Here is a 13,671-nt window from a genome sequence, read left to right on the forward strand (position 1 = left end):
GCTCTGAGTCCCTCCCACCATCTCCAGACAGCCAATCGGGAGCAGAGAGGGAGATTTAAATTTGAGTACCCGCAGGCGCCGCCGCTTCATATTAGAGCCTACCTCCGTTGCTGCTGCTGCCGCTCTGTGCCCAGAGGGAGTGAAGGCCTGCGCGATCGGCGCCCAGACCCGTCGGGGTAAGGCCTTCTTGTCTCCCCTACCCCGGCGAGCCCAGCCACCGATCGCGCCTCCAACTGCTGCTGCGCCGCCCATCCACGCGGCTCTGAGTCCCTCCCACCATCTCCAGACAGCCAATCGGGAGCAGAGAGGGAGATTTAAATTTGAGTACCCGCAGGCGCCGCCGCTTCATATTAGAGCCTACCTCCGTTGCTGCTGCTGCCGCTCTGTGCCCAGAGGGAGTGAAGGCCTGCGCGATCGGCGCCCAGACCCGTCGGGGTAAGGCCTTCTTGTCTCCCCTACCCCGGCGAGCCCAGCCACCGATAGCGCCTCCAACTGCTGCTGCGCCGCCCATCCACGCGGCTCTGAGTCCCTCCCACCATCTCCAGACAGCCAATCGGGAGCAGAGAGGGAGATTTAAATTTGAGTACCCGCAGGCGCCGCCGCTTCATATTAGAGCCTACCTCCGTTGCTGCTGCTGCCGCTCTGTGCCCAGAGGGAGTGAAGGCCTGCGCGATCGGCGCCCAGACCCGTCGGGGTAAGGCCTTCTTGTCTCCCCTACCCCGGCGAGCCCAGCCACCGATCGCGCCTCCAACTGCTGCTGCGCCGCCCATCCACGCGGCTCTGAGTCCCTCCCACCATCTCCAGACAGCCAATCGGGAGCAGAGAGGGAGATTTAAATTTCAGTACCCGCAGGCGTCGCGCGCCTGCGTCGCGCGCCGAAAGAGCGCGACAAAGGGGCTGGCCCCTTTGTGCGCCCCTTCGTGCAGCCACTGAGATTTTAAGTAAGTCAAACTAATTTTCAAAGTTACCCAGAACTCTACATTCTCCATTACTTCATCTTCAACCGTCCCTCAATCTCTCTCATCGTCTGCATTTCCTGCTAACAACACTCGGACATCTCTCCAGCCTCCGATTTCAGCCTCTGCTAGCCACACTCGGACATCTCTCTAGCTTCCGCATTCAACCTCTGCTAGCCACACTCGGACATCTCTCCAGCTTCCGCAGTCACACTCGGACATCTCTCTAGCTTCCGCATTCAACCTCTGCTAGCCACACTCGGACATCTCTCCAGCTTCCGCATTCAACCTCTGCTAGCCACACTCGGACATCTCTCCAGCTTCAGCATTCAACCTCTGCTAGCCACACTCGGACATCTCTCCAGCTTCCGCATTCAACCTCTGCTAGCCACACTCGGACATCTCTCCAGCTTCAGCATTCAACCTCTGCTAGCCACACTCGGACATCTCTCCAGCTTCAGCATTCAACCTCTGCTAGCCACACTCGGATATCTCTCCAGCTTCAGCAGTCAATCTCTGCTAGCCACACTCGGACATCTCTCCAGCTTCAGCATTCAACCTCTGCTAGCCACACTCGGACATCTCTCCAGCCTCCGATTTCAGCCTCTGCTAGACACACTTGGACATCTCTCCAGCTTCCGCAGTCACACTCGGACATCTCTCTAGCTTCCGCATTCAACCTCTACTAGCCACACTCGGACATCTCTCCAGCTTCAGCATTCAACCTCTGCTAGCCACACTCGGACATCTCTCCAGCTTCAGCATTCAACCTCTGCTAGCCATACTCGGACATCTCTCCAGCCTCCGATTTCAGCCTCTGCTAGACACACTCGGACATCTCTCCAGCTTCAGCATTCAACCTCTGCTAGCCACACTCGGACATCTCTCCAGCTTCAGCATTCAACCTCTGCTAGCCACTGACATCTCTCCAGCCTCCGATTTCAGCCTCTGCTAGCCACACTCGGACATCTCTCCAGCTTCCGCAGTCACACTCGGACATCTCTCTAGCTTCCGCATTCAACCTCTGCTAGCCACACTCGGACATCTCTCCAGCTTCAGCATTCAACCTCTGCTAGCCACACTCGGACATCTCTCCAGCTTCAGCATTCAACCTCTGCTAGCCACACTCGGACATCTCTCCAGCTTCAGCATTCAACCTCTCCCAACCACACTCTGACATCTCTCCAGCTTCCGCATTCAGCCTTTGCAATCTACAATTAAACCACAACAAAGCTCTCTTCCACCACTAAGATGATGTCTGTTACCAACCCTCCATCCCAAATCAGGCGCAAACACCTTATTAACATCCCCCTCTCGAAAAATAACAAAAACCTTGTATGTCTCACCTTCCTCCTCATCAATGCTCAATCCCTATCAAAAAAACACATGTTAATCTCCGACTTACTACAAGAAAATAACCCTGACTTCCTCGCCATAACTGAATCCTGGCTAAAAAACACCGATCAAGTACTTCTGAACCACCTAGTTAACATTAACTATGACACCTTCTCAATTCCTCGCTCCTACAAAAGAGGAGGCGGCCTTTTATTTCATATAAAAAAACACCTCTCAATGAAAATGATTCCGCATAACCTCCCAAAACAATATGAAGTAGCTCTCTTCGACTCTCAATTCCTACAAGTTTGCCTTGTATATTGTCCACCCAAACTACTAAACAACAACATCTCTCCTCTCCTGGAATTCCTCATTACAAACATCAACACGAAAAAACCTTCCATCATCCTGGGTGACTTCAACCTTCACTCTGATGCCATCCCCAGTTCTCCAAACTTTGATACCCTACTAGACTTGCTCTCAAGTCTTAACTTTACCCCCCAAGTAAACCATCCCACACATAAAGCAGGTCACGCCCTTGACTTGATTTTCACCAACAGTTTCTTCACAGACACCTCTATTTTTTACACCCCAGTTCCCTGGTCAGATCATTATCTTCTATCTTGCAAGTCTCAATTGAACTACAACCTCCCTTCTAACGACAATAACAAACAAAAAATCTTCAAATACCGTCCTCCCTTTCAAACTAATCTCCTCCTTCATGAGCTTGGACATCAACTAGCGAATCTTGATCTATCAAACATAAATAACGCTATTCAATCCTGGTCTCTTATCACTGAAAAAACTGCCAATATCGTTAACCCAGAGAAAATCAAACGTCTGAAGAACAAAAAAGAAAATCAAAACCCTTGGTACAACTCCACCCTAAAAAACATAAAAATTGCTCTCAGGAAAATTGAAAAAGAATGGCAAAAAAACAAGCTCCCCTTAACTCTACAGAAGTACCATACTCAATTAGCTGCATATAAAAAATCTATCCAAAACACAAAACGGGACTACTATGGTAAAAAAATAATAAACTCCACTAATAAATCAAAATCCTTGTTCAACATTGTAAATAACCTCATCACAGATAACGCCATCTCTTCTGTTCCTGTCTCCAAAAAAAACCTAAGCCAAGACTTAGCTATCTTTTTCAACGACAAAATCTCCAAAATCATAGATTCCCTCAACTCTACATCAAACTTGCCGTTGCAAATGCAAACCTCAACAAATAACATTTCTCCCTGGTTCGAATTCAGACACATTTCCATTTTGGAAACTGAAAAAATGATTAAAAAAATCAACCCTGCACGACATGATTTAGACTCCATTCCCACTCGAGTTCTTAAGGAAATTGCTCATCCTTTAGCCCCAACAATTGCAGCAATCATCAACAAATCCCTAGATGAAGGTGAGCTACCTCCCATGCTTAAAATTGCCACTATCACTCCTCTTTTAAAGAAAAAATACCTCAACCCTGACGACCTTAACAATTACCGCCCAATTTCTAATCTACCCTTCTTTGCCAAATTGACTGAGAAGGCGGTACTGAAACAACTCAATGATCATTTGGATGACAACAAAATCCTTTACCCCACCCAATTTGGTTTTAGAAAAAACCACAGCACTGAAACCCTCCTACTCAACCTTTCCAATACAATTCTAAGAGGTCTTGACAACAAAAAAGGATATTTACTGATTCTTCTAGACCTCTCCACAGCCTTCGATACGGTGGACCACAATTTGCTTATTTCTAGTCTGGAAACCATCGGTCTCGCTGAAAAAACCCTAAGTTGGTTTTCTTCCTTCCTGAAAAATAGATTTTTCAGAGTCTCTTACAACAACTCTTCTTCAAATGCCATCCCCCTCAATACTGGTGTACCACAAGGATCAGCTCTCTCTCCCATTCTGTTTAACATTTACCTTATTCCGCTATGCCATCTCCTATCCAAACTCGATATTACCTACTACATGTACGCCGATGATATTCAAATTCTCATTCCAATTTCCTCCTCCATTGAAGATTCTATGTCCAGTGCTGCATCACTCCTTGATTCAATCAGAAACATGTTACTACAGCTCAAATTATGCTTAAACATGAACAAAACCGAATGCATTCTAATCGCCAGAAATAATGTCAGACCAAAATGTATCCCACCTTTCCAATTTGACAATACCACCATCCAACTCAAAGACAACGTTAAGGACTTGGGCTTCTGGATTGATAGCGATCTAAACTATAAAATACACATCTCTTCAAAAATAAAAGAAGGATTTCACAAATTACATGTAATCAAACACCTAAAACCTCTGCTTCACCCCCATGATTTCAAAACCGCCCTTCAAACCCTAATCTTCTCTGGTCTGGACTATTGCAATTCTCTACTAATTGGCTTACCTAAATCATCCCTACGACCCTTGCAACTTCTTCAGAATGCGGCTGCCAGAGTTCTGACGGGTAAAAGAAAATTTGATCATATCTCACCCGTACTCAAGCAATTACAATGGCTCTCAATTGAACAAAGAATCGAATTTAAGATCCTCTCAACTTTACAGAAAGCAATATACAAAGCAGACTACACCGCACTTGATGACATCATTCATATCCAGTACTCTCCACGCACAACAAGATCAACTAGTAAACTACAGCTAGTGATTCCATCACTCCCTCATGCTAAACTTTCGTCCACCAGAAACAGAGCCATTTCTATCATCGGCCCAAAACTTTGGAACTCCTTACCTCAGTTCCTCACCTCCCAAGAAAACCCAAAATCTTTCAAGAAAGAACTAAAAGCCTGGCTCCTCTGCCAATCTCATACTGACAGCCTGCACAACAATCTCAAAACTTAATCCCACAGCTTCCCATATTCTGTCATTTATTCCCCCCTCTGTCTAATCATCCTGTTTCCTACAGATATCTAAGTATATTTTTTCATTATACTTGAACTCAGTCTATTTAATGTACCTATCCTTTGGTACATCTTATCTGCTATGCTCAATGTGTTTATCCTTTGGGATATCTTGCTCTGTTCTTATGTTTGACATGACAATTCTCAGATTGTTAATTGTTGTCTTCTCTTCAATGTCTTCAATTAGTTTTATGTAACATGTTGTTATAATCTGTAAACCGGAGTGAAGGCTACTCTGCTCTACCTCGGTATATAAAAAATGCTAAATAAATAAATAAATAAATAAATAAATAAATAAATAAATAAATTTTCATTCCATGGAACCATTTTTCAAGAACTGTGATTATACTGAACATAGTTGCATGTTTTTTGTTTATTGACAGTAACTGCCACATTATATCGATTGGTAGGAGTTCTGTGGTCTCAAAGAATTATTACTTTATTTAAAAATAAATTTTTGTTTAAACATGTTTTGGTTGTTTTATAAAAAGAATTTTAAGGACAGACCTGAACAATTGAATATTTATGATGTAATGACAGAGCAAAAGAGAGCTGGAATTATGAGTGAAATTAAGAACTTTTTGTGCCTTTACCACTAATTCATAGCGCTCCTCTAATATTGCTCTCAGTAATGAATTTCCTGGATATTATGAGCACTATCCTTAGCGGGTCCAATATTATTTATTTATTTATTTATTTATTTTTGGTTTTTTATATACCGATCTTCTTACATTGTATGCAAATCAAATCGGTTTACAGAGAACAAATTAAAACTTGCTTGGTAGCATTACATAAAACAGAGGAACTATTAAATAACAGATAATAGTAAGAGAAACATATAAGAACAATAAATAACATGGAATTTGAAGATATTCCTAAAATTAAACAGATGCCTGGCAAGAGGCTGATGAAGCAGCCTTAAATAGTTAACTTACATGTGGATGAATCGAAACTAAATTGTGCTGGGTGCAGGGACGATAGGCAAAGGGAGGACAAGGGGGAAGGAAAGGGGGTGGTGTTTATAGGGGAGGGAGGTTTAAAGCTTTAAGAGGGTGTATTTTAACAGGGGGAGGGGGGGAGTTATACAATTAGAACGAAGCAGAGACAATGCCACTCGAAATAAGATTGATGAAAGATTTAAAACTCTTCAAAAAAGGTTTGAAAACTTGGCTATTCAAAAAAGCCTTTCACAGTGAGGTCAATGAGTAAGAGCACCTACTCACAGATGAAAATCACCTAAAAGCATAACTGCTTTCTTTACTATTTTTATCATAATTAAGTATTAATTTAAGAGCGACAGTATAAAACAAATATGATTATCCAATGAATCACATAAATGGTAATTCCAATCCACTGTCCATATAGAATAGATTATTGAAACATGTAACCGAAAAATTGATTAGCACCCCCTAGATAAATGTACGAACCAAACTTATATACGTGCCTAATTGTAAACCGTTGTGATGGTGTATTACTAAACGACGGTATAGAAAAGTTTTTAAATAAATAAATAAATAACATGAACACAATAAGATTAATACTATTTGACAATTGTGCACCCCCCTGAGCGTGCCAACCCTGGATTTTATAACATGCGCACGCATGTTATAAAATTGGGCGTAGATTTGTTCGTGCCGGCTTGTGCGAACAAATCTGCGCCCGCGCGCAGGTTTTAAGATCTGCCCCAAACTGTGGAGGGGATCTTGGCATGCTAGCTCATCATCTTTTTACTTGTTCAACCTTGACGAGGTTTTGGGATGGGGGCCTTGAGGTCATTGCTCAATGCCCAACTGCAACAATTTCTAGATCTGGCAGGCTGTTGCTGTCTGGATTGCGGGGCAATATGTCACTATATCGCAATGCCGCTGACAGATTTGGACATACTGCTGTACTACTGGCATGTCGTACAATTCTGGCTTCTTGGATTGAGCCTGTCATGCAGCCCACACTGCAGGCCTGGTCCTCTATGCAGGCTTGTGTCCTCTATGCAAATGGAAAGACTAGATACTCTTACGAACTCTCGCACCTTTGATAAACAGTATTGTGACTATTAGGCTAATTGTTTCACTTTGCTGCCCCAGGATGTTCAAAATTATCTATCGGCTACTGGATATTGTACCAATTAGCATTAACCACGACTCTATAACCTGCTTGGATCTCTACTTCTCAAAAGGACAAGGGAGCGCACCTGTGGGGGATTGACGTATGATATGGCTGGCAAAGGAGTGGAGATGGCTAGTACACAAGGTGTCATGAAACCTAGGCAATTTTTTGGGTGTACTGACTCCTAAGGGGGAGAGGGGAGGGTACTGTGTGAGGTGAGAAAGTAATTGAATGAGTGAGGTATGTAAGAATGTGTGCAAGTATGTGTGGATGTTGACAAGGGACATTACAGTTTAGAAAAATGCAAAAAGGGACCATGCTTGTTGAGACAATTGATATCTGGATATGATACATTAGACATTGCCTATTATGGTACAGCTCAGTTTTTATATGTTTACAATGTTTGACTCGCTCTGCATTTGTTGTATCAGCATTTCACATGTTACTGCCAATAAAAAGGATTTTGACAAAAAAAAATGCAATACAAAAATTCAAATATCAAAACATACATACAATAATTAACCATCTATAAAGGCATACCACCATACCACAAAGCAGCACTAGTACTATGCTCAGTAAGCATAATCATAAACTGTGTTAGGAATGTGCAGGGGGAAAAATGTGTTTTTGTTTTTGGTACATTTTCAGGAGATTTCTTCCCACAAATTTTGATTTGCGGATTGCTTGATTTGCTTCATTCAAGAGAAAAAAAAATAAAACAAACAATAAAAAAATCCCATAAAAACAAAATGCCCTAAAAATGAAAACTAAGTCTCCCTCCCACCCTGACGGAAAAATGCTGGAGCCAGGATTTCCCACCGGCCCCCATTTACCTGGTTAGCCTAGGCTGGAGCCTAGACCCAGGCCCAACATTGCAACCTGCCCTGGAAGCCAGGTCCTGATGCCGGGGCCTCAGCCTAGGCCAGAGCCGAGCCCATGCCCAATGCTGCAACTCGATGCAGGGGCCTAGGCCAATGCACCAACCTCACCCGAAGGCCAGGTCCAGATGCTGGGGCCTAAGCCTGGTGTTATGGTTTAAGGGTGTTTGGTGGATTATTATGTGGGGCAGTGATGGTTTCTCACATTGGGAGAAGACCCGAGGGGAACTGCAGCACCGGGCTAGACTCAATAGCACAACACAGAAAGTGTATTTTATTGTACAGCTTGTAGAGTTCGCCAGATATGGCGATAGTGAGCAGAATCCTGTAGCAGCAGTCTCACCAGAGGTGGCAGCAGAGAGTAGATTCCTGAAGCAACAGTGCTGAGGAGTCCCGTTCCACAATGGTGGTATAGGGAGATCCGATGCAGATATTCAGTGAGTAGCTGTAGGTGAGACAGACTGAAAGATGTTAGTAATTACTAGGGATGTGAATCATTTTTCTGATGATTGAAAATATTGTACGATATTTTAAAACTCGTCAGAAATCGGGGGCTCCCCGAAATCGAGAGGAAAACCCCACAAAATTGTTCGTGGTGTTCTCTTATCGTTTTGGGGGAGGGCGGGAAAACTGGCACACAAAAACAACCCCTAAACCACCCCGGCCCTTTAAAACACATGCTTTAGCTTCCCCCACCCCCCTGATACCCCCCAATGTTTTAAAAGTACCTGGTGGTCCAGTGGGGGTCCCGGGAGCGATCTCCCGCTCTCAGTCCGTCGGCTGCCACTAATCAAAATGGCGCTGATGGCCCTTTGCCCTTACCATGAGACAGGGTATCCGTGCCATTGGCTGGCCCCTGTCACATGGTAGGAGCACTGGCTACCCTGTCACATGGTAAGGGCAAAGGGCCATCGGCGCCATTTTGATTAGTGGCAGCCAACGGCCCGAGAGCAGGAGATCGCTCCCGGGGCCCTCACTGGACCACCAGGTACTTTTAAAAAGTTTGGGGGGAGGGTCAGGAGGATGGGGTAGGCTAAATCATGTGTTTTAAAGGGTCGGGTGAGTTTTTTGTTTATCGGCTTGGGTGTAGCCGATAAAAAAAAATGATCGGACCGCATGAAAAAAATTCCCCGATTGTCCACGAACCCAGAATCGGAACCGATTCCATTTCTGATTCACATCTCTAGTAATTACTCACTCTCTTGTAGCTGTATTTATGGAGTTCCCAGCAGGTAGTAGAGATGGAAGCAGGCACCAAGGTAGACACACAGACTTTTGAGGAGTGAGTACCTGGATACTGGGTAGGTACCTGGAAATAAGCATAGGGCCCCCAAGGAGCTGGTACCCAAGTTAGAAGAACTCCAGAGGGTGGAGAGAGCTTCCAGCAGCAGCGAGAAGTGGCAGAGTAGCTTAGACCAGACGAATCCAATTCTTTGCTAACTCAAAGTCAGTCAGCAAATGGGCAACCTTAAATATCCGGGACGTGTGATGTCACTCGAGGGGGACGCCCCCGAGGTGCGCACCAACCTCAGCATAAAGATGTGGGACGCGTGCGTGCGCCCTAGGAGGCCCTCAGGTGAATCATGGGGGGACGCCTCGCCATAGCCATTCCGGGGACGCCAGAGGGTGTGGCAAGAAGACGCTGCGATTGCCATTCTCCCGAGAAAGCAGCAATAGAGGTGAGGCATGTTGGACGAAACCGTTTGAATCCGATGGATGCAACACCTGGACCCAGGCCTGATGCCACAACCTGATCCAGAGGCCGGATCTGGACACCCAGGTCTCGGCCAGGAGGATTGGTCCCAACTCCCTAGGCCTCGACCCAAGATCAAGCCCAGGCCTCAGAGCCCAGGCCTGGGAGCTCCACATCTCAGTCCTCTTCTTTCTTCGGCTCTTCAATTCCAAATGATGGTGGTCGCTAGGGTCACAACCCTAGTGATTCTGTCATTTGGCACTGAAGAGCAGAATAAAGAAGAGGACTGAGAGGAGGAGCTCCCAGACCTAGGCTTGACCCTGGGCTGAGTCCCAGGCATCAGGTCCCAGCCTCCTGGGTGGCTGGTGGCATTGGGCCTGAGTCTAGGCCGAGACCCCAGCATCGAAACCCAGCCTTTGTTGGATTACCTTTCGGATCAGGTAAGCATTTTTTTTTAATTTCTGGAGTCTCGGCTGAGGCTTTGTCATCGGTCTGTGCCTCCACCAAAATCCTGGCATCGTGCTTGGGCCCAGGCCTCGGTCCCTGCTTTGGGCCTTCGCCTATACCCTAGGGCCCCAGAATGAAACAAATGAACCTTATTCATTGCATTTTGCACTTTTATTTTAAATGACCGCACATCCTTAAACTGTGTTCAGCTGATAGGCACATTAAGAATTACATGCCTAATTAAAGAGTCAGGTCTTTACCCTCTTCTTAAACTTTATCCTTAAATAATTTGACTCTAAGCTTCCAACAGGAGTGCTTGCCATAGTAAGGGAGCTTGGTACAAAAAAGTAGTGTATTTTGTAGTTTCAAGCCTAATTTCTGAAAGTGGGGGAGCACTCTGTGGAGATCTTTCTGCAATGAATGAAGGACTCTCCCTGCTTTTTACTGAATCAAAAAAAGTTCAATATACTGAAGTAAGCTCCATTCAATTCTTTAATGGTGAGACATAAAAAAATCTTGAACTGACTCTGCAGCATACTGGCAGCTAATGTGATTCCTCCATTAGAGGTGTTACAAGACTGGTAGAGTAGAACACATTGGTTCTTTTCTTCTAATAAAATATAGATTTCAGTGAACTTCAAGGTATAAAGCCTGGGAATTGTGTAGCCTTTTCTTGGAAGAATTGAAGACAGCTTACACTCTGATTTGAGAAAAAGATAGGATGAAACTTAAGACTCTTATAGTACTCTGAGAGTATGCAATGCAAATCAGATCTAAGAACAAGTCTCCACCATTTTTTCTATTACTTTGAAGAGTCAGACCAGATGGAAAACATATCTTTTATATTGTGAATTTGGGTATTCTTTTCTTAGTCAATGCTTATCCTCTGAAAGAAGATGAGATATTTCTCTGTAGGGCTCTCCTCAATGCCACTTTCACATCCCTGTTCCTCAGGCTATAGATGAACGGGTTTAGCATAGGAGATAGCACATTGTACACCACACTAGATATCCTGTCGGTTTCCAAGGAATAGCTGGAAGAAGGCCTGAAATACATAAAAATAAGTGTCCCATAGAAAAAAATCACCACAGTGAGGTGGGAGGAGCAGGTGGAGAAGGTCTTGCTCCTTCCAGCAGTAGATTGGATCTTCAAAATGGTAGTGATGATGCGGATATAGGAAATCAGGATAATCAGAAAGGGCAGCATTACTAGCAGTGAACCCTCTGTGAAGACCACAAGCTCATTAATTGAGGTATCTGTACAGGAGAGCTGGTACAGTGGTGTGAGATCACAGAAAAAATGTTGGATCTTGTTGGAGTTGCAAAAAGAGAGTCGATATACCAACAATGTATGTAACAGGCCATTCAGAAAGCTGATGATGAAAAAAGCAGCTGACATGATTAGACATACCTTCTTGTTCATTATGGTGATATAATGCAATGGATTACAAATGGCAACATAACGGTCATAGGCCATGATTGATAGGAGCACACATTCTGCAGTAGTGAATACAACAAAGAAATAGAGTTGAGTGATACAGTCAGGGAAGGAGATGGTCTTCTTGTCTGAGATTAGGTTGGTTAACATTTTGGGGACAGTGACTGAGGTGAAACACATGTCCACAAAGGACAAGTTACAGAGGAAGAAATACATAGGGGTATGGAGCTGGGAGTTCCCACCAATCACTGAAATCATGGTTCCATTCCACAGCAAATTAATCAGATACATAGCCAGGAACAATACAAAGACGACACCTCTTAGTTCTTCACGTTCAGTTAGACCCAGGAGAATGAATTCCATTACTGTTGTCTGGTTCTTCAGTTCCATGTCTATCTCTTTGCTACAGAAATGAAATAAAACATTAAAGTAAAGAAAACATGTCAGAAGGACAATGACATGACCACTTTTTAAGGTCTCATATGATACAATTCTACAAATTGGCACTTGATCTTCAGATCAACATTTGGAGAACAAAATTAGGTTTACAAAAATCTGGAAATAACAGGAAAATTAAAAAAAAAATGAAGCTTTCTCTGGATGTTACCAAGTAATAGAAAGTATTAAATAGAGATGTGAATCGTGTCCTCGATCGTCTTAACGATCGATTTCGGCTGGGAGGGGGAGGGAATCGTATTGTTGCCGTTTGGGTGTGTAAAGTATCGTGAAAATCATTAAAATCGTGAGCCGGCACACTAAAACCCCCTAAAACCCACCCCCGACCCTTTAAATTAAATCCCCCACCCTCCCGAACCCCCCCCCCCCAAATGCCTTAAATTACCTGGGGGTCCAGCGGCACACTAAAACACAGCACACTAAAACCCCCTAAAACCCACCCCGACCCTTTAAATTAAATCTCCCACCCTCCCGACCCCCCCCCCCCCAAATGCCTTAAATTACTTGGGGGTCCGTAGCGGCGGTCCGTAGCTTAAATTACCTCTGTAGCCTTAAATTACCTCCATAGCGGCGGTCCGGAGCTAAATCGGGGGAAGGGGGAGAGCAGGAAAACCGGCACACTGAATCGTGTAGTCTTCAGCCGGCGCCATTTTGCAAAATGGCCGCCGCAAAATGGCGGCGGCCATAGACCAAAACGATTCAACGCAGGAGGTCGTTCTGGACCCCCGCTGGACTTTTGGCAAGTCTTGTGGGGGTCAGGAGGCCCCCCCAAGCTGGCCAAAAGTTCCTGGGGGTCCCAGCGGGGGTCCGGGAGCGATTTCCTGCCGCAAATCGTTTTCCGTACGGAAAATGGCGCTGGCAGGAGATCGACTGCAGGAGGTTGTTCAGCGGGGGTTCCGGACCCTGGCTGAACGACCTCCTGCAGTCGATCTCCTGCCGGCGCCATTTTCCGTACGGAAAACGATTCGCGGCAGGAGATCGTTTTCTGGACCCCCGCTGGACCCCCAGGAACTTTTGGCCAGCTTGGGGGGGCCTCCTGACCCCCACAAGACTTGCCAAAAGTCCAGCGGGGGTCCGGAACGACCTCCTGCAGTCGAATCGTGTTGGTCTATGGCCGCCGCCATTTTGCGCCGCCATTTTGAAAATGGCGCCGGCTGAAGACAACACGATTCAATTGCAGGAGGCCGTGCCGGATCGCTGCCGTTCCGGACCGCCCCTGGACCCCCAGGTAATTTAAGGCATTTGGGGGGGGGTTCGGGAGGGTGGGGGATTTAATTTAAAGGGTCGGGGTGGGTTTTAGGGGGTTTTAGTGTGCCGGCTCACGATTTTCATGATTTTCACGATACTTTAAACACCCAAACGGCAACAATACGATTCCCTCCCCCTCCCAGCCGAAGTCGATCGTTAAGACGATCGAGGACACGATTCACATCTCTACTATACAATTTATAAAG

General features: G+C 45.3%; 1 protein-coding gene across 1 annotated transcript; it reads right to left on the minus strand.

Annotated features, from left to right (window-relative positions):
• Positions 1-11,203: 11,203 nt before the first annotated feature.
• On the minus strand, positions 11,204-12,151 carry LOC115098773 (olfactory receptor 1C1-like). Its single transcript, XM_029615694.1, has one exon. It carries the CDS (start codon positions 12,149-12,151, stop codon positions 11,204-11,206), a length of 948 nt encoding a protein of 315 aa, XP_029471554.1.
• Between the last annotated feature and the right edge of the window lie 1,520 nt (positions 12,152-13,671).

This window comes from Rhinatrema bivittatum, chromosome 1 (genome assembly GCF_901001135.1).
Source record: "Rhinatrema bivittatum chromosome 1, aRhiBiv1.1, whole genome shotgun sequence".
NCBI classification, from domain to species: domain Eukaryota; kingdom Metazoa; phylum Chordata; class Amphibia; order Gymnophiona; family Rhinatrematidae; genus Rhinatrema; species Rhinatrema bivittatum.

Excerpts from the sequence above, each read along its gene's own strand:
- LOC115098773 (XM_029615694.1), bottom strand. The coding sequence starts at position 12,151 with ATGGAACTGAAGAACCAGACAACAGTAATGGAATTCATTCTCCTGGGT.